Below are 24,786 nucleotides of genomic sequence, written 5' to 3' on the forward strand. Positions count from 1 at the left end.
GTTTTACTTATATTTAGATCAGCAAAAAGAATACTACATTATGTAGCTACAATATGATATAAACTGTGTTTAGATACGAATAATGGTGTCCGTGTAAAGGGTGGTCGCATTTAAAAATCACGTTTTCCATACTTGTGTCCCTGATCTCTGTGTGTTACCGCTCAGGGCTGATGTGTAAACACGCCAGCAGGGAGCTGGGATCTGGGAGCGCCGCTCATTCACTTCCAGGTGCAGGCCGCCACGGTCCAGTCACATTTCAACACGAACTGCTTTCGGCCTAATAAATGCGCAGGCGCAGTACGGCTGACCCCTCCGGTTTCTGCGTGCATTGCCACGTTAGTAGCGGTAGACACAAAATACCAGCTACTCTCCCAACCTTGAGGAAGGAAGAAAACCAAAAATAAGGCCAATTTATCCGCTAAACCGTAGCCGACCGTGTCTACAGCTCTTGTCTCTGTCAGGAAGAATATTCGACAGCAACTATGTTGAAGTTTTTGCTCCTTTGCACGCTGGCTGTAGCCAGCAGGGCTGAGATTGCCGAGGAAGAAGATGTCCTGGTGCTGAAGAAAAGTAACTTCGACGAGGCTCTCAAAGCTCACCCCAACATCCTGGTTGAATTCTGTAAGTACCACTGGCTACAACATCTCGCCAGCTAACGCTAGCAGTCTTCAAGAGGCGCACCGGGTGCCCGGCTAGCTAGCTAAATTAAGCCTGGGTCAGTGTTAGCATTAAACTTTGACACTTCTGACAAGTTGCTGCTTCTACTAGCTAACTGATGTCTTGCTCAGTTTTGCATCCGTGCGTGAATCTATTCACCAAGTTGCTCACCAGCTACTTAGCTGTTAAAACTGAGAAAAAAAAAAAAAAATGTACGGGAGATTATTTATCGTGTTCTTTGTCAGACTGTTTCCCATTACATTTGACTAGCTAGCACCGAAAAACCTCGAAGTGTAAACTGATTCTTACGAAATACGAAACTTGGCACAACACAGTAACCCTCACCTTGTTTTAATGCTAACGTTAAACGCAATACAACTTCTGTTTAGCCATATTCTTGCTTTAACTTATCTACAGCGCCAGGGTGGTATATATAGCTAATAGCAGTGCATCCCATTGCATTTTGAGAGATTCGGCAGTGCGTGCCTCACCACTTTTACCGTGCGAATAATGCAGTAATAACATAATTATTAATGCCAGACAGGCTAGCTAAAATAGTAGGTGAATTAGTAAAGTTAAGTTTCGATTTTGCCAGCTGTGGTTTCATAGTGTGTGTTTCAGTTTCCGTGCAGCCAGGACCTTTTTTATTTACTGTAATTTTAATTCAGTAATTGTCTTTTTAGCAACTTATTTCTCCTAATGTGAGCAGTTTTCATCAGCCAGTTCTTCGTAGCCTGCAGGCCCATCCCGCTTCACTTTTGTCAGATTGTTGACCGACTCACAATATTGTCTGACAAATCTTTGGACCAGTCAGAAATGGACGTGGGGGAGACTCTCCAATGAGCTCAGGATGGGAGGGATGAAGACTTTGTTTGTCCCACGTATTACTTAGCCGGGCGGGATCTCTTTGTGGATGTGGAGCTAGGTTGACGTGTACTTTACAAAAGTTCATCTGTTCGTTTATATTGACCGGGCTGCAACAAGGAAGTTTTGTTATTTGTCAAGAATTAAAGGTGATGCAATGCAGGTCACTTCACTTTTATGCGTCATTTCTGATTAAGGCATTTGTATTCAGACTTATGAATTTACAACTGGACACCAAGGCTTACAAATTAACATGGGAAAACCACAGCAGAAATTAAATTCTCACATTTTTGTGGAAGTCTTCTCCAGCCACAACGATATGTATTCATTTTCCTTTAAAGGAACTCACTTGAAGATCAAGCTATCCTTTTTTTTTAAAAAAGGTCACTAACTTCACTTGAAGTTTCTCCGAAACATTCAAATTTATCTTTGTCTGCATTGTATTAACAGGACAAATTTTTGGTCAAGTGTTAGTTTTTACTCTTGGATAATAATCATAAAGTTTATTCAGTTTTGACAACAATCTAATTATCATTTTGGTAATTTGTCAAAAAATAACATAATTGGCTGATTACTGGAGCACAAATGCAATGACTTGCTTTTATTTATTTATGTATTTATTTATTTAGTAAATACCATAATAGAATGAATGTTATTGGCTTTCACTCTCATAAAGTAGGATTGAAATTTCTGAGTAATCAATAATGGTAATATCTTAGTGTGCAGCCCCTTATTTGTCATGCTTATATTTTTCATATACGTGCTTTGTTTTCCAATAATATTATCAAGTCTCTCGATCTAGTATGCTTCTCAACAACAATGCAAACCTCTGCATGTGCCCTTCAGATGCCCCATGGTGTGGTCATTGCAAGGCCCTGGCTCCAGAGTATGCCAAGGCTGCTGGCATGCTGAAGGACGAAGGGTCAGAGATCCGCTTGGCTAAAGTGGACGCGACCGAGGAGACCGAACTGGCACAAGAGTATGGTGTCCGGGGATACCCCACCATCAAGTTCTTCAAAGGTGGAGAGAAGGAGTCACCCAAAGAGTACTCTGGTGAGCATTAATGTGTTTTGATGGTACAGACCTGCTTGCATTAGATCAATGACTTAGAAGATGGAAACAGTGGTGGGAAATTAACACCATTCAAATGCTGCTTGTAGGTGATAGTTTTTGTTTAGTCAGATATAGTCGGTATATTCAGTCAGATTTGATGTTTTTATTCTCCTAAATGACATCCTATAACTTTCTGGATTTTAATTTAGTCATATGCCCGTTGAAAACAAATGTTTAGTGTCTTTTTTATTTTTTAATTTTTTTTTTTTTTCTGTCTTGTAAATTAGTTTTTCTTTACCAAGAGCCTCTTGATGAATGGGAGGTTTGTTTGTTTTTTTGTATGTTTGTAATCATGAGTAGCTTCGGTCATTAGTAATATAGAAATGCTATATAGATGGCAAAAAGAATCAGATCGGACAGCCACAGGGACATCGTCTTTCTTCGTGGTGTAATATGATATGTGCAGCAGCAGAAACAGTGAGTCAGCCAATGAGCTTTCAGCAACATGACTGAGACATAATGTAGGTTGGGCCTCCTCTGCACGTTCCTCTCATGCTGACTCTGAGCCTGGCCTTCCAGCGGGGTAGGGATATGTGCAGTTCTTCACGTCGCCTCTTCTCCGCTGGCCCAGGCCGGCTCAGTTTAGAAAGGGAGAGGGGAGTAAGTTGCAATGTATGTTTTTATGGAAATGACTTCAGTCCAGCTTCTAGAAACACCTTTCTCCTGTCTCCCACGCACTGTGCCAAGAGTATGTGCTGTATCACTTCATCAAAATGTGTTTTTCAGTGAAATTGCTCCAATGTTGCGTCAGTCTGACAGTCAAGTCTATCTTTAATTACAGTTTAATTGCAACAGTCTTAGTTGCAGTCAGTCCAAAGAAAGGCAAACATTTTTTTACAACTTCACAAAGTTGACGTAATAATTCCATTATACAACATGGTGCTTGGATTTTAAAGTCAAAAACAAGCAAGCAGCATTCTGTATTGTCATCTGAAGTTGTTAGAGCTGTTACCCAGAAGTTTTAAAAATGCAGAAGTGGTCTGTTTTTTCACTTTTTTAAAAATTTACCTATACTTTCACAACAGAACATTTGTGAAGGGTGTCTTCCGTGCTTTCACGTCTTCAGTTTGACCACAGTAGAGGCAATGCAAATTCACTACATCTGCTCCCCTGAGGCACTATAGTATTTGAGTTGAGGTCTGCTGTATCCCTGTCTGTCTGAGTAAAGATGGCTTCACTATGGCTCTGTTCAAATACTGAAAAACAAAATCCTATCGTCCACAAGTGAGGGAATAAATCCTGCTTTTAATTGATGATTAAAAGGGGAAAAAAATAAACAAGTCACAGGTAAAGGCGTTTGACTTGTGGCTTTTGACAAGTCTTGTGATGTCTGTGCATTCAGATTTACTTGAGTTATTTTGTTGCAGCTGGCAGGCAGGCAGATGATATCGTCAGCTGGCTGAAAAAGCGCACAGGCCCAGCCGTCGCCACACTGGCTGGGGTCACAGAGGCTGAGTCTCTGATCGCTGACAATGAGGTGGCCGTCATCGGATTCTTTAAGGTACAACTCTATCTCAAGGTTTGAACTATATAACAAGTTAAGATTTATATAAGAGTAATTTTTGTAAAAAGCTCCGCCCTTTTGTTTACACTACTTGGCCAGATTCTTGGATGGTTAATGTAATAGTTACTTTCCCATATGTAAACAGTATCATATCTCAAATTAAAACCACATTCCTCCGCTTTAGTTATCATTTTGCATTGCCAACATCAAGCTGTGATGCTTTATCATCTCAAAAGTTCAATATTTAGATTTTGGCTAGTCAGTATCTTGATTATTTTAATATAAACTTTGCTGCTTTTTAAGCATCTAAAGAGCCATACTGCAGGTTAAATGTTTTTAAAGGAAGTTTTAGAGTCTGGGGATTATTTGCACTGTGCTTCATCTTAAGGAAAGTTCTCATGTGTCTGTAGGATGCTGAATCTGCCGGTGCCAAGGCCTACGAAAAAGCAGCTGAAGCCATAGACGACATTCCCTTTGCCGTGACCTCCGACGATGCTGTTTACTCCAAGTTTGAGGTGTCCAAGGACAGTGTTGTCCTCTTCAAGAAGGTGACTTCAAGTTCTTAAGTTTATTTCTTCACTATTTATAAATAACTAATTTAGAAATCATAGTGACACAAAGTGTGGTTGAAGCATCATTATTTTGAGTGGTTTTATATAAATATATATGCATCTCTGTGTATCTCTCTCTCTCTGTATCTCTGTGGCCTTACATCAGCTTGTGAAACACTCACTCACATGTGTAAGTGTTGACAGTCCAAGTTGCTGAAGACACCACAGTGTTTTTGATCTACACCTTTGGTAATGGGATGCTGTCGACCTCACAGTATCACATCTCCGTTGCTAATCTTGGCCTGTCTGAGGTCCTTTTTAACGTTTAAGAGGTGCGTCTGCTTTCAGGCCCGATGCTCGACCTACCCAGTGAATGATCTCAACATGTTGAGCTCATGTTGATGAATGGTAAAGAGCTGTATTTGGTGATGGTCCGTCTTTCAAGTAGCCCCACTGGCCATGAATAGAAGATGAATGGATGGCAGCTGAATGCCTTCCTTAAAGTCCAAATGGATGGTTTTTCATTCTTTCCTCCCCTTGTAGGTCATTGAAACCTACATGAGCTCTAGGATTTGTCAGTTATTTACTACTAACATCCCTTGCAGAATAGGTCAGAGATCATTGTTTTATCAGCAGAACAGCATCTCAGTCAGTGTGTAGATTTGTCAAATTGGTTCAAGGTCCAGAGTGTCTGTCAATAAAAATTAAGCAACCCAGTAATGTGAGGGTGTTTGAATTTAACTCTTGAAATCCAGGAAGATGTACCACAGCATCATTTTACAACTTCACATAGTCCTTTATCCTACAACCTATAGAAATGTAGAAGATTGTGTGATGGTTGCTCAGCTCAGAATCAGTTCAGCAAAAAGGATTCTTGTTGCATGTCCCTTTCTTGTTATTTAAGTTTTGTTATTTTAAAAATGGTGAAATGCTTAATCCTGACAATGAGGCACATGAATGAAAAAGAAGCATATTTTCAAATGCAGGTATATTTTTAAGTTAAACATACAATTACCCCCCCCCCCTGGTGATTCAGTCCCTAGCAACACACTAAATGTGTCTGTGTGTGGGTGTATGCCAGGCATTGTTCTAAGATGCTATATAATTATAGTCCAATTGCCATCTTTTGCTAATTGTTTCATGCAAATTGCTTGTATAAATGGTATGTACTGTTTTATTCAGTTTTGATTCACTTCAAATCTGCAACGATTAGTTGATGGACTTATTATTTTCTGACATTTTATAGACTAAACAATTAATGGACTAATCGACAAAATAATCGGCAGATTAACTGATAATGAAATAATCATTAAATAATGAAATAAATGAATTCTGGCCCTAGTTAATGTTTAACCACCGTGCCTTATTTTTTGTTCTGGTACTTTGTGATTGGTGTCATTATTTTTAACATTTTGCAGTGTGCAGTAGATCAGTAATGAAATCATAATTTCCAGCAGCCCCAGTTCCTACAGCAAGAAACAACATTAAATATCTCAGTCTGTTTCTGCCCTCAGTCCTTTCATTTATGGATGATCTTTCATTCTGGCACATGGACCAAGGCTCAGTGCTCCCACAGCCATTGTCTGGCCTCTGATCTCTGTTGGTAACTTTACCCTGACAAACACTACTGACCTGTGGGCTTGTAGCCTACAGTTAAGTCAGCCCTCCAAAAAGAGGGGCTCAGTTCTAATATACAGCTGGGGTTTTTCACTTGTTTATTGCAGTGGGGGTTGAGAGCTTAATATTCATAGCCTCAGTCAGTGCCCACAAGGCTGGCAGCATGCCGCTGGCCAAATGCCCTTTCTCGTAATGTGTGTCTGTAAAGGCTGCTTGGCACAGCTGTACCAATGCTATTCTTAACATCCAATAGAAGTCAGTTTGGTCCTCTGGTTCCTTCGTTTGCTGGGGTTTGCCAAGGGATTTTAAAGTGGGTTGTCTGGTAAATCTGTGTTTGGTATCAACAGGCAGACTAGATGGGTGGATAATATTTATATCTAAATGATTACATGTTTCCTTTACAGTTTGATGAGGGTCGTAATACCTTTGATGGAGAGCTGACCAAAGAAAAACTCCTGGCTTTTGTCAAGGCCAACCAGCTGCCTCTGGTCATTGAGTTCACTGAGCAGGTAATGACTGGAGCCATGCACATCAATGTGACCATATATGTTTCATTTAACCACTCCACAGTAGTGTCCAAAATAACAAGCAGTGCAACTCCAAGTGTGATACCCACATGTCAAATTTGTGTGTTTGTCTTCTGCAGACTGCCCCTAAAATCTTTGGTGGAGAAATCAAGTCCCACATCCTCATGTTTCTGCCCAAAGCTGCTTCAGACTTTCAAGACAAAATGGACCAGTTTAAGAAAGCTGCGGAGGGATTCAAGGGCCGGGTAGGTGATCTCTCTGAAAAGACATGCTGGTTTGTCAAAACGCTCTCGTCCTCAAACTGTCAAATATAATTGCTGTGCATTCTGTAAACATTACACAAACTTTGTTAAATCTAAAGATTTGCTCAGCCAGGATATATTCAGTAACCTGTTAAGACAAAACCAAATATTGACCTCTTCCATCTCCCCCTGTCCAGATCCTGTTCATTTTCATTGACAGCGATGTGGATGACAACCAGCGCATCTTGGAGTTCTTTGGTCTGAAGAAAGAGGAGTGTCCAGCTATCCGCCTGATCACCCTGGAGGATGAGATGACCAAGTACAGGCCAGAGAGCGACTCCATCACAGCAGAGAACATCATAGAATTCTGCACACTGTTCACTGAGGGCAAACTCAAGGTGAGAGAGAGAAAGAGGAGAGGTTAGTTATGCGTATTTAAACTATAGATACACACATTCATGATGGTGCTTACGATTTGATTACTGTTGATTTTGAATTTTAATTTGCATTTCTGAACACAAACACACATACACATACATATTGAGGACAGTTGCATGCACAACTGCTTGAGTGTGAGGTTTTTAATGCATTTGGACAGCCACGAGTAATTAACTTGAATTCTTAATCCTGTTAATGCCATGGTCTGTCTGTGTTTTCTTTTACAGCCCCATCTCATGAGCCAGGACATCCCCGAAGACTGGGACAAAAACCCAGTCAAAGTTTTGGTTGGCAAGAACTTCGAGGAGGTCGCCTTCGATCCCGCTAAGAATGTCTTTGTGGAATTCTGTAAGAGCCTCTGTCTTTATCACATTTACAGTTTTTTTGTTTGTTTGTTTTTTTTTGTTCGTTTGTCTCTCTCCCCCCCCTTCCTTATGACCAGAGAGCCAGTACAAATGTCCATTTGACAAGCATTAAAACACAATAATCAGCAATCTTTGAGTTGAGATGGCAAAGGGGCTCACATGTTAAAGGGGTAACTTCAGGCAGTCAAAACTCAGTTGCTCATAGGTGGAAGATTTGGCAAAGCCTCTAGCTGCAGTGTCTGAAACTTGAATCTTACCCTTCCTTATTTTGCCTGTGCTAAGCCCTTTTCAAATACCAAAGAGCTGATGCTAAGACTTCACTCATACCTTCTCTGCCCCACTCCCTGCAAATTAATTTGTTACCAGACACTGATGTTGAAAAGATCTGGTTAAATATAGCTGCCGGATTGTTTTTTATAGCAATCTGCATCCAAATTTGAACTATATTTGGAGGAATTTTCCATCGCTGGTTGTTAAATACAGCTTATGGCCAGTCATGCACATAGGGGAAGGCAATTATTCCCTGACAGGTGGGGGGGGGGTCGTAGCCAGTCAAAGGGGAGCAAGGCCATGAAACTTAAGCTGCATGTGACATGGTCAGTGTCTTTGCCGGCTTCCAGCTATGAAGTGTATAGGGAAGAACGTTTATGCAGCTAAATAAATAATATGCACAAATAAGCTAAGAAATGTTTCTGCTGAAACGATATTGCCCCTAAGTGAGTTAAATGTGTTCACTGATCAATATCTAAATTGGCTAAAGCCAATGAAAATGTGTTGTATATTTTGCAGTAATAATTCATCACTAAACTGCTGGGGTTTATTGTGGTATTTAGATGCACCTTGGTGTGGACACTGCAAACAGCTGGCTCCCATCTGGGAGAAGCTGGGAGAGAAGTATAAGGACAGTGCTGACACCATTGTGGCAAAGATGGACTCCACAGCCAATGAGATCGAGGCCGTGAAAGTCCACAGCTTTCCTACTCTTAAGTTCTTCCCTGCAGGAGAAGACCACAAGGTGAGGGCCCCATTACTGAGTATTTGTTTACAATTTTACTTTCTTTAGGTCTTGGTGACTTTCTAGAAACCATGTTCTTATTGTTACATTTGATCTAGGGGTGAGTGGGGAAAAAAAATGTATCCACATAAGAATCAAGATTCTTGCCGTTTATGATTCACAAATGCCAAATAAATTTTTGCAATAATGTTATATAATACCCATTGATGGAACACAACTATGGGCCATAGTTCAGCACCCGTATAGTGTACAGCATGCCTATACTAGAGTCATCTTGTAGTTCATCTTCAAACCAGGCAAGTGTTTGGGTGCATCCTTTGTTTTTATTGAATCAGGATTTGTTTTGAATCAATCATCGAATCATGACACCAAGAATTGGAATCAAATTGCGTGATTGCTACAGATTTTTGACGCTAATTTGATCCGTAAGCAGAGAAATGAAAAATTTGATCACACTTCTCTCTTTTAAACATCACCCCTTGTGTAGACTGATTCATAATCCATCCATCTCCTCTCCTCCCAAAAAAATTGGCTTTGCCCTTTTTTTCATTGCATACCTTTGCAGTTGTGAGTGATTGCATGGTTATTTGGATCCAAAATCACTACCATAGAGTCTTCCAAAGTATCATTAGTGCCTCTTGGTTTAGCAGTGTTAACCATGTGCAGAAACCTGAGCTTGCTGGCCTTGTAAGTTTCTGCATAATTATGTTGGTGTTTGGTTCTTATAGATTCCTGCTTGATGATTTCACTCACTCTGAGACTCTGTGCTCAGCCTGCACCTGCCTCTCTCCATAGCTCTCCGTTATTGAAGTGATACTCCCATGCCGGCTTTCAGCCTAGCAGCTGTAAATATATGGTATATACTGGGGCCACCCCATAGTAAATCTAAGGATTAGCCCATGACCCTACTTAGATGAAGCATGCAGAAGACAAAGGAGAAGGCTAAGAGCGGATGGAGCTACAGTAGCAGCCGTGAGATGCTGTGTGATAGGTCGTCATGGACAGATTATGGTACTGAAAATTAAATTGGGTGCTTTGCAGTTTTCCTTTGATTGCCCTTTTCATGTGCAACCTTATTTTATCATCCCACTTAGTTGTTTCTGTGTCACCGCTTATAGATCATCCCTGGACAACCTATTGGCACAATTTGAAGTGCCAAGGTTTATTGGCTGCCTTCAAATGGCACACTCAGGTGTCAAAGCCTCAGTGATATTTTTGTTTGTGCAATGAAACACAAGTAATTGTGGATTTTATAGACTTTTTTTGAGGTGTATATCTTGTTCATTTATCAGTAATAATGTCGGATCAACAGGTGATTGACTACAATGGGGAGCGAACACTGGAAGGCTTTACCAAGTTCCTAGAGAGTGGTGGTAAGGAGGGTGGTGCCCCTGCAGGAGACGATGACGACGACGATCTGGATGCAGAGGTAAGATCATCTCAACTGAGACACATCTAATCACATTTTAGGAAGCAGTTAAATTAAAGCATAGCTATAGGCTTATTAGAACCTATTTTCTACTTAGTCCAGTTAGCTGTGCTGTCTCTTCATTACTACCTAGCTCAGAGGAAAAAAAACATTACACTCAAATGTCTGACCTGTTGACTCTTTGCTGAGTCTGTCTGATCTTTGTTGACTGTAACTAGACTGTTGATCAGCTGCTCAGATCATCTTGATTTATTGGCTTCCTGCACATTTTCTTTGGGAGACGAGCCACAAGGAGGGAGGGGCTGAGCAAATGAATGCGATGCGCACACCTTATACAATGAAGCAACGGCGCAAAACATTACATTAGAGATCTGTTGTGTTAGTATGAGAAGTGTGGAAATATTTTCACTTGTTATGAAACTGTGGCGGGACAAATTAGACTGGTGAGCCGCAACAGTCTAGGTATTAATGGGAAACACTTCATGTCATATTGGTTTGCCTAGTGTGGCTAATGTTAGCAGTGCTAGCCTTAGCAGCATTCTTTCCTTGCAGGTTAAGTCCACATGCCTTTGCCTAATGTGGTTACGCACTGCTCTGGTCAAGCGGTTATATGCCAGTTTATTCTGACAAAGTCTACAGACAAGCTTATTTTCATTTTGTAGATCAAAATACTGCCAAACCGCTGATTTTACGAGATGTCTTCTGTCCCACTTTCCACCTTGCTTTTTTACAACATCAGGAACACTAGGGCTGTCGTTTGCCAGATAGTGGCAGGTAGCTGCGTAACATCTTAGATGCAAAAGTTAACTGGCATTATACAGTAATAAAATATTAAAAATTGGTTTAACCGACCAGTATTTCTGGTGCTGATTAGCGAGGGGAGCAACGTTTAATCATTTAGTCGTCTATTCATGCACATCCCTAGTAGAAATCCACATTTTCCTTGAAAGTAAAGTTTATGCACTGAAATATGGTCTAATGTTCACTCTTTTTTTATTTTTTATTTATTTTTTATTTTGAGATTAATTTTGGAGTTGAGTCTTAACATAAAACTGAGAGTCAAAAGCTCATAAAGGCGTGCATATCTCTCCCATTGAAACTCTAGAACTTTTGCAGGCATATTTGGCTTCATGTCTGAAGCTACTCAAAATAGGTTTTCGGGACCTGATCCTCTGAGGATTTTAGGTTGTAACCTTAGAACTGACCCACTTGGCGAAGAAATTTACATGATTTTTCTGGAAAATGTGCAATAAATATCTTCAGCTAGCATCTTTATTGGTGAAAATGACATTGACCAATCTGTCAGAGAAACCTGCCTCCATTTCTCGGTCAAAGATGCAGAGGATGCATTTTGGACTTGACAAGCTTTCCCATACCCGTGCGCTACGACTGCTGCATTCAGTGCACATTGGTGGGGATCCTCTTTACTGTGCCACCATGCTCCCTTCCCAGAAGTCTAATTGCAGCAAATCTGACTGTTGTACGCTAATGCCTCCTGCAGCTGTCATAGCTGTTTACTGGGCTTTGTCTGGAGACCTTAGCCTCCAAATAAAAGCTGCACGTGCAATGCAGCAGTCAACATTAGTGTCTACCTGTATCTGGCACATCTCCGCACCCCACCTGTCCAGACTTGACATGAAGCAACGGCTATGCAAAACCAAGATGTCATCTATATGCTGAGTTGTGGTTGTGACACAGTGCTGATTTAAACATTCTGCTGAGTGACAATGATTAGATTTGTGTAGATGTTGTTTTGAGATAGATGTTTGTTACAACCTATGATGATTGGATTTTTGTTAGATACATATTTTTCACTCACATTTTCATAATCTTGAGATGAAAGTAATAGTCTTGAACTTACACAATAAAACCTTTGGAATATGCACTGTTGTTGTAATTCAGCCTGTATTGATGCCTCATGTTTCCTCAACATCGGCTATGTCTGAAAATGCTTGTGACAGTTCATATTTTATCATTAAAACTTCATGTGCAGCTTGCAGGTCTAGTTTATAATTTTTATTTATTTATTTTGCAACTAGACATGCCTGGAGGATTTGAGATTTTGTAGTAATCAGCGACCCTCTCCTCTCCCCTCTCCAGGATTTGGATGATGTGGATGAGGACTCTGACGGCGAGGACGGAGGTGATGACGACGGGCACGATGAGTTGTAAGAGCTGGCAGAGGAGAGAAAGAGAGAGGAGAGGAGTCCCGCCCCAACCCTTCCAACCAGTCACCATCACTACCTTCACTTCCTTGTGGACCTTCCCTGTCCTGTGAACATTAATACTTCCCCTTTAACTGCCTCTCGGTCAGTCAGTCAGTCAGTCAGTCAGCCAGCCGGCCTGTTAGCCAGCTCGCCAGTTAGTTAGTCAGTCAGTCTATTAGTGGTGTGGCAGGGCCTTTTTTTTTTTTTTTTTTTGCCAGCCACATCTCCAGCCTCGCAACTTCTGGCCAGACTGGTCTTGTCCCACCAGGGGGGACTCTGTGGAACAGCGCAACACCTCTATGGGAGACCTCAATGCCTTTGCTACAAAGCTCCACATCAGCTCTTTGCCTTGTATATTTTAAACCAAATGTAAACATGGCATTGAGGTCCGGTTTTCAAAATGTTTGTCTTTCCTGATGAATTTGCTCCCCTGCTCTTTAAAAAAAAACAAACAACAAAAACAACAAAAAAAAACAAAAACAAAAAAAAACACCTTACCATTGTTCAGTGTGGGTATGAGCTAAATGAGTGTTGAAACCTGTATTTGTAGGTAAGGGGGGTGCCAGTGTTCTTTTCCCTCGGATAGAGATCCAGAGGACCAGAGTTTTGTGTGGTGGTGTTGTAAGGACTGAACTCTCAGGGGACAAGGGGCCATCCTATAGATGTTTTTTATTTTGTAATGTCTTCACTAAAATGCACCCCACAGAGCTTGTCCAGTGTGGCACAAAGGGCCCCTCATCTGTAGCTGAGACCAATAATTTTCTCTCTTGTGGTGTGGGCGGGGGGGTTACTTTGTTTTCATTTCCTTCATTCCCAAACAATTTCCTGGTTCAGTCCCCTTATTTCAGCACGGCTACTGACTATTTTCTAAAAGGAACAAAGCAAACTTTTTGGGGAAATCCTCTTTTATTTAATTGCTTTCACTGAGGTTTTTTTTTTTGTTTTGTTTGTTTGTTTTTGTTTTGTTTTTATAATTTAGGATTTGTCATTTTTAATAATGTACCATTGTGCCCAGCTGTAGCCAGTTGGCCCTGTTGGGGCAGAGTTGGCCCTTGGACACACTCTCAGGCCTGGGATGGTTTTTGGAGCCAGTTCTGATAGGTCGCACTGCATTCATGCCTAATCAGAGATTCATTTTGGTTACTAAAGCAGACAGAGATTGGCAGAGTTTTCCTGGTCAGGTTGGTCTGAGAGAAGTGTCTATTATATCTGAGTCGGGGAGGGAACAGTTGCACAGCCCCACCCCTCACCCATACTGTACCTCCTGCATCCCTTTTGGCTCTACCCAACACCCTTGTTGCCACAGCATTATGTGTAAGTGTGAATGTATAGTGTGATGTGTAAGTGGTTTAAAAAATGTGTGTGTGTGTGTGTGTGTGTGTGTGTGTGTGTGTGTGTGTGTGTGAGAGAGAGAGAGAGGCTTGAGTAGAGCAAGGTGATGGGTTTGACAGCTGTACAGCATTTGGGTAAAAATTAATAAAGCATTCCATCATATCCAAATTGGTGTGGAAAATGTGAAATGGTGGCCAATAAACATATAAAAATAAGTTTGTCCTCAGTTTTTTTTTCCATTGCTAATTACCATTTATAAGAATGAATAACTCAAAAAAAAAAAAAGGGACCAAGAATCTGCATGGGATGCAGAAATTGTAGCAATAGTAGGAGACTACTGAACATCTTGATAACAAATTGTCAGTAATTATTCAGTGCATGAATTGTCGGGAAAATTGTCAAAAAAGCCAAATTGAACAACTGCGCAGTTGACTTTCTTGGTTTTTGGTTAAATGCCCTAACAACTGATACATTTCTAATAGATTCTGACAAAATACCCATAAAACTCATGACATACCCATCTCAGCTGCATTTTGTATTTACTGCTAATTGTCAAATGTTACCATGGTAACAAGCTAAAGAGAATGAAGATGGTGAACTTTATACTGGCTAAACATCAGCATGTTAACATAAGTCACTGAACATGTGTGTGCTGTTAGCAATTAGCTCAAGGGCCCATGCCTAATATACTTAAGCATAGGTACATTAGGCATCCACGCTAAAGGAGGCTGTAGCCTCACACAGCTGCTAGCATGGCTGTAGACTCTTGTCTTTTTTGTTCTAAATTCAGGGCTATAGCAAGGATTTTAGAAATACTAATTTTATTTTCCACCATGAGGCTCCGCACTACCTAGACTTTGGTGTTAACGCTGGCATGAGATTACAAATACTTTGTTATAGTTAATTGATTATTATTTAATGGGGCTTAAACCAACAATTTTTTTCCCATCAATTAATGGGTAGACCATTTACAAATAATAAGTTATCTATAAAATGTCAAAAAAACATACCAAGAATCTACAGCCATGCTATCAGCTCTGTGAGGCTGTACATTAACACAGCATTGCTTTAAGCTAAATGCGCACATCATGCTGATATGCTTACAGCAACATTGCTAACATGTTTAGCAGGTAAAATGTTTACCATTGACATATTTGTTTAGTATGTGAGCATGGTAATTAGCTAATTTAACACTAAACACAAATTACCTCTGAGGCTGATGGGAATGGCATCAGCTTTGCAGGTATTCATTCATAAACCACTGTATTGGAAATATTAAAAAATTTCACCTGATAACCACAATTATTATATTTTGTCCTGTGGGGAACATGTCTGTACCAAATTTAACAACAATCTGTCCAATACGTGTGGAGCCGTGTAAGTCTGACAATTGAGGTTCTGTGTGGCAGTAACTCTGAGTCAAAGACAAATTTCCCCAAGGGACAATAAAGTAAATCTTGATCTTGATTCAAAAACACAAATATGAATTTCAGGCAAATGAGGTAAAGTCGTGGGATTACCAAAGTCATTAGGATTCACTGTCTGGGGACCATGGATGGGATATGTCCAGGTTATGCATAGTGGTGGACCAACCAACCTGCAGACTAGTTAAAAACTACCATCAAAATTTCCCAGAGCCCAAGGTGATGTCTTCAAATTCCTTTCTTCAATTTTTTTGTCTGACAAAAATCCAAAACCCAAACAGATACACCTTACCTTATTTAAAACAGAGAAAAGCATCAAATTCTGACATTTGAAAAGACTGAACCAGACAGTTTGGCTTTTAAAAATACATTTTTTAAATGTTGCATTATCAGTTTCCCAGTAGTCACAAAGACGATGATGCAAACCACAGTCATTTGGAAATGATCATTACCCCTCGTGTGTCCGGTGATTATGAAGACAGCAGCCTGAATTGACTGTTTATGTCAGCGCAGTTACTGGTCAACAGCCTACACACTTCACCCCTCCATGCCCCTGCAGTTGGCACTGACACACTCCAGCAGTAAACCACTTTTATCCTGTCTGGTGTTTACTAGAAGCCACCAGCCTCCCCCCTTCCTCTGAGCTGGTGGGAATTCACCACTATCTTTAAGTGGGTGGCATCTGGGTATGTGGGGCTGATAACAGAGGCAGAGGTTACTGGCTGTCATGTCTTGAAACGTGAGCTGTATCACAGGCTTGTGACAGGTTAGTGGGAGAGCCCTGACCAGAGGGCTACTCATCTTCTAAATCTCGCCACTGGATCTATGAGGTGTCACGTCTTAAAATAGTCCAGTAGGGAGTATAAAGAGACCCACAGGGAGGCCTGGCCTTCAGAGGAACAGCTCCACTGTCGATACACAGGAGACACTGGACGTCTAGAGAGCCACGCTGAGAAGAACTGACTGATCTTTCTGCAGGACAACACCTGACTTCTCATATTTTTAAGAGAATCTGCTCTGACTTTTAGGGCTTGAAGGGAGTCAATTTAATTGTTGTAGGGGTTTTGCTGGAATTTGCCAGTTTTTCTGCAAGAACAAAGGGAAGTCTAACTGAGTAGGATGAAATACTATCAGTGCCCCGTGTCCCAGACCATGGGAATCAAGGCTTACACCAAGGACTGTGGTGTCCCAGTCAGCTGCAAGAGCTCTGCTTCTCTGAAGCCCATCCGCAGTGTCCACTTCCCCAATGACATCGTTTTCCAGGACTATGTACGACACGGCGAGCTGGAGAGGATTGGACGTTTCATCCGAGCCAGGAGAGTCAACCTGGACACCATCTACCACTCTGGTGAGCCCGTGAAACAATAGCATAAGCCTGATCTGTGAAACAGTCTTGCTTATGAAACCACAAACATTATCCTGTGCTAAGCTCATTTTCGCTGCCCTCGATATGCAGGCATGGCCGCCATTCATGAGGCCGTCCTGTCTGGGAACCTGGAGTGTGTGAAGCTACTGGTCCACTACGGAGCAGATATCCACCAGAGAGACGAGGAGGGATGGACCCCACTGCACATGGCCTGCAGCGACAGTTTCCCACACATTGCACGGTGAGCATCTAGTCTTTTTTTTATATCAAACAAAGAAAAGATCACTGGACAATCAAAGCTCTATTTCGGTTTAGAGGGAGACTGTGTAAGTTTGTTGAACAGTAGCCATTGCTGCCAGAAGTGACAATTATGGGATAACAGTAAAACATGGTGCAACAGTAGCAAAAGTACGGAAGAGTCATAGAGTCAGCAAAGTGGCTTAGTAATGTTCATCATAGAGCAATATCTATAATAGAGCTAAAGTTTGTAACAGCTAACATTTAGCAACCAAAAACTACTGGTCATTCCAGACCAGGTAAGGCTATAGAAGAAAAACACCTGAGTGTCTTCAGTTGAGCAACGGTATGTTTTATTGCTCATAATTTCAACTTTCCATTTGGATGAAAAAGAATGTTACTTTTCCTCTCAAAAGCCACAGACGGACTTGAAAGCCTATACTTTTGGGAAACAAAGGTGTTGCTGCTGGCGACACTTATTTTTCTCAAAATGTAGCCAGTTGGCAGCAGCTAGCATTACATGTTTACACTTTGGCAAGCACATTCCAACACACACACACACACACACACAGGCTGCACAGTTCTCCTATACCTCAGAGGTAAGAGAAGCTGGAGGATCTGTTGCATTCTCGCACCTCTAGGACCTTCCTGCCACTGAAGTATGGCAGAAACTCGCATTGAATATGCCAATGTGGCAAACCAGCAAGATCTGACACCTTTTAATAAGCAGGGTTATATTGTTTTCTTTCAGCTATCTTCTCTCACTGGGTGCTGATCCAGAGCTGGAGAATGACTGCGGGGAGAGGCCGGCTGACCTCATCGACCCCGACAACAAGGAGCTACTGGAGCTCTTCGGGCTGGCAGTCAATGACTGAAAACACTTGGCTTTTAAAGCCACATACCGGTCTAAAACCTAATTCCCAGTTGTCCGACTGCTCTGCAGTAATGGGACAGAATAAGACACATCAGATTCCTGATTTTGTGACTCGCCTCAGGTCAGGAGGTCAAGGACCGTGGATTTCTGGTGGATTGAGGGCTGACAGAGCTGGTTGGCTGCCTGAGGGAGTGAACGTTGGACGGTAGGGGATCTCCTCTGATCTCCAGCCGTACAGATTTCCTGTGTCCTGTAAGAGCTTCAAAGCCTTTTATACTGCAGTGAACTGAGTCAATCATTTGATTTTATGTTGCTGATTTTATTTGGCATGTCACTGGAATTAAGAGGGCTTCTGAATGTTGTGAAACCGGAAGCTGTTCTTGCCGCTCAGCTCATTAGTGCCTCTCTGACAGCATGCCCTCCTCTGTATGCTACGATTAGAAAAACCAAACAGGCTTGGGTTGTATGCCTTATTTACACATTTGTTTCCTGTTGATCAGACGTGTTTTTTGTTTATTCTTGCCTCTTGAGAAGTTTCAGTTAATTAACTGTATTCATTTGTACTTGTTTGTATATGACTTTTTATACTTTTCTTTTTTTAAATAAAGTTTTTTAGACAGAACCTCTCACTTTGACCACCATTTCCTTCGTTTCCCAGCACAGTTTGAAAACCAAAACTAATCAAGTTCTGCAATGAACATTTGAATGAGCATAACTTTCAGCTTCTGGTCGTGCTCAAGGTAAAAGTCTCAAGTGTTCTGGCACAACTTCACCTTCTAGCAAGGTTCATTAGAAAGGAAGGGCATCTTAAAGATGAAATCTCAAGCACCTTAGTATTAGGAATTACTTTACTTATAAACCAACACGTTCAGTCAACAACCTTAATCAGGGTTATCATGACCAATGGTCAAAATGTGGTTTCAGCAAATACTGAATAGTGCAAGTGTTAGTTTTTTCATCTTCACAGACTCAAAGTTATCAAAAAGGTCTCTAAAGCAAATATATGGTACAAAACTCAAAACTGTCAAATTTGTGATGTTTAACAGAACCAGCTATGTTTTGTGACTAGGATTGTGTAACAAATATGTGACAGAGAAGGACTTTGGAAATTAAAGCTGTAAAAATCTAATTTTCTGACGTTAAAATGCAAGAAATGAGTGTGTGTGTGAGATGTGAATTTGGACACTCATGTAAAACCCACAGAGAAATGTGGCCCAGCTCTGCAGATCCCCTTCATTTAGCCCCTTTTGAAGACTTCAAAAAAAAAAAAATTCTGCCCCCACTCATTAACCTCATTTTCCAGCACCAGCAGGCAGAGTTAGTGACTGACTGATGAACACAGTGAGGAATTTAACAGCTAAAATCTAGTTTTTAGTTTCCCAAGTTGGAGACCAAAACAGAACTAAGAGGAGAGTGAATATTGGACTTCACTCTAAAATCTAAAGGAATGCTAATGTGATCCGTGTCTGCTGAATCATTAAGTAGACAACTGTTTTCTAACATCGTCACTTTCTAAGGTGAAAATACTGTATGTCAGTGCTTTGTTTTAAGCTTGCTCCACTATCCCCAAGTGGCAAATAAACCCTGCTATTTAAAAAAGCTGCTAAACTACCTATTATGTGCCTCTTCAGAGTCGTTATTGGAAACACAAAACAAGCTGGTTAATCTCATCAAAAAGGATTAAAGTCAGAGTCAGTCAGTGGCAGACTGAAACTCACGTAATATGCTTCAAAACCGCTGCACCAGAGGCTTCTGGGGTAATCAGGCAGTCAACCACACTGTCCCTCACATGCATCATGCAAAGCACGAGGCATACAGTGCAGGTGTTTTTTTTTTTTTTTATTTTATTTACATACAACATCTTTAAACAGAATACCATATATTCCAAATGTCCTTTGCATATGACCAGATGGAGAAGTACAAAAACATTATTTACAGCTGATAGAAAAATGAAACACATGAACAGGCTTCTGTGAGAGTGTCAGCAGGCGTACAGCAGCACCAACTCCGCAGGTTCATTCTTTGAACTTCCACTCCTGTCGGCACATGGGGCACTGCTGCTGGACTTGCTGCGAGTTCAGCCATTTCAAGATGCAATGCATGTGGAAACAATGGGAGCATTGACCCCAGACCAGTGGGCAGTCGTCTCCAGGCACTTTGCCTGCAAAACAAGTTTAAGATTACAATTCATACTAAAAAGAGTGGGTGGTGGTGTGTCTCAGGTGTGTTATTTCACTTTACTTTAAAAAAATCATATCTCATTACTGAATTGAAATGGCTATTTGGGCCATAAATATTAAGCCTTCAATACTACATCATTACAGTTTTGCAATTACCGTTCAATGTATTAACTGGATTGAAAATATACTATTTATCATGTATTAAATTACCTGTGTATAGCTCATGTTTAGAGGAATTTGCATCACCTACTATTACGACATAATTTTGTTCCAAGTTATATTTAGTGGGTGCTTTTCCGACTGACTGTAAGTAACGATACAAAGATGATGATATATTTTGTTTCTAAAAACAAGCTTAACCATGGAAAAGCCTCAAACGTGCAACAGTCCCTGAAAAACTAATTGTTGGAGTTATTATAGGTATTTTACCATTGCTTTGGCTCAGTTTTCACAAGAATTTTCTCTTTATTCAAAGTGCCAAAATGCTAAATTCTTACCTCACATATAAAGCAATGCAAAACCCTAAATCACATGCTCAGTCCACAGAATCCAGCCTAACATTTCTCTTTATTTTACCATGTCCCTGGTCAGTAGCATTGCAACATAAGTGCTACTTACTTAACCTGACCTCATCGTTCTGTTTGATTACTGTCAAAATGTTATAATGTGCAGTTACTGTTACAGGAGTTTACATAAATTATGGTTTAACATCAGCATTACAATATTACAGTAGCTTGCCGTGTTTTACATCATTACTGTAATCTTACAAGTGACTGAAACAAACTTTGTGGTAGATACAAAACAGAAACTATTTGGGAGTACAGCCACAGTCATCATTTGCCTACAAACTGGATATTGATAAACAGTATATGGATAATGAAGTCTAGAACCCCACTTAAGGGTTAAATGGGGTTCCAGACTTCATTACCTACAGTGTATTTACACTTATACTGCATGTTCAATAAATATAATTCAAGTTTCTAAAAGTTGTTTTTATTTATTTTTATCATTTCATTTCAATTCTGACATCTTAAACTATTGTCCTTTTCTCTTCACTGCTGTTTATAAAACCTTTGAGGAGATGACCACTGCATAAAATTGATGAGAATTTGTTACTGTTTAACAGCATTATTTATTAATGACCAATATATTTTGAAATGGATTCCCCTGGAAAACAAGCAGAAGCTACAAAGCCCCGCACAGGATCGTCTACAGCATGGGAGCATTTTAGAGAGAGACTCAAGCTCTGCAAATGGGAAATGGCTTATCACAGCTGTACAACTGCTCTGAATGGTCACTCAGAACGGTCTGTTTATGACACAGCGACGGAAATTTGAGCAACCTTCGTTCATATGAATAGGATGGAAAAAATAGTGGGAACACCTATCAGTATAACCCTGTACAGTTCAACAGCTCCACAACTTACAGTCCTGGTTGAAATAATTGGCACCCCTGAATTTTAAGTACAGAATGTAGAATATCATCAGAAATAAATGGAAATTAATCAGTATTTATAATCAGCTTTTTTTTTTTTTTTAAATGTCCAGGGTTACTGAACAAAACAAAATAAAAACAGAAATTGAATAATAGTTAAATGATACAAACATGAAATGTAGCCCAGACAAAATTATTGGCACCCTTCACTAATTTTTGGTTGCAGAACCTTTGACAGCTTCTAAATGTTTCTTGTAGCCATCTAGAAGCTTCTTGCACCCGTCTGCTGGTAGATTCTGCCACTCTTCCATTGCTATGTGTTAAAGCTCTTTTAAGTTTGCAGGAATTCTTTTTGCAATGGCAGATTTCAGCTCTCTCCAAAAGTTTTCATTGGGATTTAGGTCAGGACTCATTGCTCTAAAATGCCTTGGTAATCTTCTGATTTCATCATTCCTTTGATACATTCAATGCCTCCAGTACAAGAGGCAACAAAGCAGCCCCACAGCATGATAGAACCTCCACCATGTTTTACTGTAGGTAGGGTGTTCTTTTCCTTATGGGCTTCATTTCGTCACCTATAAACAAACTGATGCACTGCATTCCCAAAGAGCTCTACTTTGGTTTCATCTGTCCATAGAACCTTCCAGATTGCTCCCGGTCAGCCTGAGGCTCTTTAGACGTCATGCATGGTGTCATTTCCACAATCCGCATCAACCTTCACAGATGTCTCTCATTGAGTTTCTTCTTAGCACCACGTCCTGGAAGCATCTCAACAGTTTTATGACTGTGCAACTTCTTGATAGCATTATGAACTGCCTAAACAGGGGACTCAAGATCTGTGGTGATTGCATTGTAGTCTTTGGATATATTATGCTTTTTGATAATAGTATTTCTGACTATCTCAGACAGCTCTCTTATCTCATCATTCATTGTTAATTCAGGTCATGTGAACACTGAAAATGAACACAAGTGAGTCTTATTTGTTTTTTTATTTTGTTTGAGGAACTAATTTAAATTCATCAGAAGGCGCCTATAATTGTTTCAAGCGTACATGTTATTTCTGTATTTGTTTAATTTCATTATACAAAAGCATTTTTTTGTTTTGTTTTTCAGTAACCTTGGACATTTTATTAAATATTTTGATTGTACAAAACTGGTTCATTTGCATTTATTTCTGATGATATGCTAAATTATGTACATAAAAATTCAGGGCGGCCAATAATTTCCACCAGGACTGTACAGCCTCCACAACAACCATTAAAATAAATCAACACCTCTTTCAAACAGATTCAATAAATACTGAACATTATAATACTCATGAAGGGAGGATTTATTGCAGGCCTGTTGTATTATACTGCATTAGTTCTTTCTAGGTGTACTTAATAAACAGGTATGTAAGTGTATGTGTCACAGCAGTCCTTTTGAACTTGTGGTCCAGTATTTTCTGATCAGGTATCTGACAAATAGGGTCCATTATTATTATTATTATTATTATTAATATCACAACACAGCAGTGATGTGGACATTAGATGATGATTAAACGGTTGAATAAAATATTGAACTATTAATGAGATAACAAGCACCTTTTGAAAGGGCACTGCACTAGTTAGAGTAAATCGGTGAATAAACATAAGCAATGTTGTGATGTTATGATTCACCTGTGATATCTTGAGGCCAAATTATGCTTCTGTGTTACGGATACTGCACATTTTTTAAGTTACATGTGTACTCTTCTAATGTTGATATTCTTCCTACCATGTTGAACAGCCCCTGACAGCTGACGTCTTTCGCATGTGAACCCACAACCCATGGATGTCGGCGCTGGCTTGGTTACTCACAGTCTGGACAGCAGCCATTGAAGGGCATCCGGCATATCCCACAGTTTTCATCATTGGCCACCCACAGCCAGGAGGCCACTCCGTTCCACTGTCGGATCTTTACCTTCATCCTGGAGCAGACCAGACCCTCAACAGCACACGCCCGTACGAAGCAGAGCAGCTAGCGTTAGCTTGTGAGCGAAAGTCGACGGATAACTTCTGTTCTAGCTTTTCTATGCCTTCTAACTCTTCACCAATGTTAGCTAACTTACCGGGCCACGTCCGAAGTCTCCTTCAGATATCCAACATGAGTTGACTTATGTGTCTTTGCAAATTGGAAATCATTTTATGTCCAGCTGGATGTTGGTCAACGACATGCTGCTACTATTTCAGCGACCCGGGGAAAATCTCCTTCCGGCCCGGCAGGGTGCATGCTGGGAGGAGAAATGCTGCCCTCCTCTGTCAGTCGAGGTAACAGCCGGTGGAGTAAACTGACAAAATAGTTTTTTTCAGTGCGAGTGTATAATTGCTGCTTTTGTCTGCTGTGTATAAAGATTTATTACTGTAGTCAAAGAATTCGTTAACAATAACGAGAGTGATGTCTTTACATGAAGACTCTTATTGATCAAAGTCATAAAAATTAAGTTTTTGAATATATTATAATGGCACTGGTTTTCCCAACAGCATCCTCAGGTCAGCAGTTTCCTCTGCAGGGGACTGTTTAGCCGTTTTATCGGCCCTCCCTTTTAAAAATATATAGAAAGACAGATTTTTGGTGCTAAAAAGAATCAAAATACTTCTATATTTCAAATGAGATACTGCCTATTCCCCCAGGTACTCAAATACATGACTTCAGTTTCTTTAATATTTATTTACAAATAAATACTGAAATAATTCCAGTTCAGTTCGATTACACTCTTTTGCATTCAATTCAATAACTACATCCACTACATCAGTTCAATTCAAATGAATTAATTTCAATAACTCTGTACATCTCTCGCATCCGTACAGTTCAAATGAATAACAAACAATTCAGTTCAGTTCAGCCCAGCTCAGCTCAATTAACTCGATCAATGACATCTATTCAAAATATCCATTCAATCACACTGAAAGATTCTGTGAATCTTACAAGGATCATAATGCAACAGCAGCTTCTCACAAAAAATGTAATGAAAAAAATTCATCAATCTCTCCCTGCATTCTTGAATTCTGATTTCCAGTTTTGTTGAATATGAAAAGGAATAGACAGTATTTCCTTTGTTTCCCGTGATCAATTTTAATAATATGAAAGCAAGAAGAAAAAAAAAAGTGCCCGCATAGTGAAGTTAGATGCCTGTCCAAGAGGTTTTCTATGGGTCCCCTCTGCTCACATACACTCATCGTCCTACCAGAGTCAAAGTGCCCCCATCATTCCTCCTTGTAAATAATCATTGCATCAGATATGGGAAAAAAAACAATACATTGAGACCATCTAGAATTTCACCTTGTCACTTCACGCCCTTGCTCCTCCCTTTCTTCCGGTTCTTTTGTCGACACTTGGTGAACGAGTGCCTCACCTGTGCAGTCTCCACGGTGTTGCAGCGGTCTCTGAAA

At 40.3% G+C, this 24,786-nt stretch overlaps 3 protein-coding genes across 5 annotated transcripts; 2 read left to right on the forward strand and 1 right to left on the reverse strand.

The window, feature by feature from the left end:
- Nucleotides 1-279: 279 nt before the first annotated feature.
- p4hb (prolyl 4-hydroxylase, beta polypeptide) lies at nt 280-14,076 on the forward strand. The gene is made up of 11 exons (XM_040146268.1): nt 280-621; nt 2,368-2,574; nt 4,002-4,135; nt 4,549-4,686; nt 6,711-6,815; nt 6,953-7,078; nt 7,273-7,473; nt 7,741-7,861; nt 8,712-8,893; nt 10,206-10,322; nt 12,423-14,076. The coding sequence occupies exons 1-11, from the start codon at nt 483-485 to the stop codon at nt 12,492-12,494; spliced, it is 1,542 nt and encodes a 513-aa protein (XP_040002202.1). The 5' UTR covers nt 280-482; the 3' UTR covers nt 12,495-14,076.
- Nucleotides 14,077-15,587: 1,511 nt separating this feature from the next.
- Nucleotides 15,588-18,369, forward strand: ppp1r27b (protein phosphatase 1, regulatory subunit 27b). The gene is made up of 3 exons (XM_040145117.1): nt 15,588-16,633; nt 16,742-16,892; nt 17,640-18,369. The coding sequence occupies exons 1-3, from the start codon at nt 16,405-16,407 to the stop codon at nt 17,761-17,763; spliced, it is 504 nt and encodes a 167-aa protein (XP_040001051.1). The 5' UTR covers nt 15,588-16,404; the 3' UTR covers nt 17,764-18,369.
- A 1,291-nt stretch (nt 18,370-19,660) lies between these two features.
- anapc11 (APC11 anaphase promoting complex subunit 11 homolog (yeast)) lies at nt 19,661-23,652 on the reverse strand. 3 transcript variants are annotated; one of them, XM_040145100.1, is made up of 3 exons: nt 23,466-23,652; nt 23,215-23,341; nt 19,661-19,923 (listed from the first exon to the last, which is right to left on the reverse strand). In XM_040145100.1, exons 2-3 carry the CDS (start codon nt 23,321-23,323, stop codon nt 19,778-19,780), a joined length of 255 nt encoding a protein of 84 aa, XP_040001034.1. In that variant the 5' UTR covers nt 23,324-23,341; nt 23,466-23,652; the 3' UTR covers nt 19,661-19,777. The 3 variants fall into 3 exon arrangements, with proteins under 3 accessions (XP_040001034.1, XP_040001035.1, XP_040001036.1); XM_040145101.1 differs by having other exon boundaries at nt 23,215-23,356; XM_040145102.1 differs by having other exon boundaries at nt 23,215-23,384.
- Nucleotides 23,653-24,786: the final 1,134 nt, after the last annotated feature.

Source organism: Xiphias gladius, chromosome 15 (assembly GCF_016859285.1).
Source record: "Xiphias gladius isolate SHS-SW01 ecotype Sanya breed wild chromosome 15, ASM1685928v1, whole genome shotgun sequence".
NCBI classification, from domain to species: Eukaryota; Metazoa; Chordata; class Actinopteri; order Istiophoriformes; family Xiphiidae; genus Xiphias; species Xiphias gladius.

Bases quoted from the DNA above. Each gene is read 5' to 3' on its own strand.
- p4hb (XM_040146268.1), top strand. From the start codon at position 483: ATGTTGAAGTTTTTGCTCCTTTGCACGCTGGCTGTAGCCAGCAGGGCT. The intron at 622-2,367 runs GTAAGTACCACT...TGTGCCCTTCAG, and splicing joins CAACATCCTGGTTGAATTCT to ATGCCCCATGGTGTGGTCAT. The intron at 7,079-7,272 runs GTAGGTGATCTC...CCCCCTGTCCAG, and splicing joins CGGAGGGATTCAAGGGCCGG to ATCCTGTTCATTTTCATTGA.
- ppp1r27b (XM_040145117.1), top strand. From the start codon at position 16,405: ATGAAATACTATCAGTGCCCCGTGTCCCAGACCATGGGAATCAAGGCT. The intron at 16,634-16,741 runs GTGAGCCCGTGA...CTCGATATGCAG, and splicing joins GGACACCATCTACCACTCTG to GCATGGCCGCCATTCATGAG. The intron at 16,893-17,639 runs GTGAGCATCTAG...GTTTTCTTTCAG, and splicing joins AGTTTCCCACACATTGCACG to CTATCTTCTCTCACTGGGTG.
- anapc11 (XM_040145100.1), bottom strand. From the start codon at position 23,323: ATGAAGGTAAAGATCCGACAGTGGAACGGAGTGGCCTCCTGGCTGTGG. The intron at 19,924-23,214 runs GTGAGTAACCAA...CTTGTTTTGCAG, and splicing joins CAATGGCTGCTGTCCAGACT to GCAAAGTGCCTGGAGACGAC.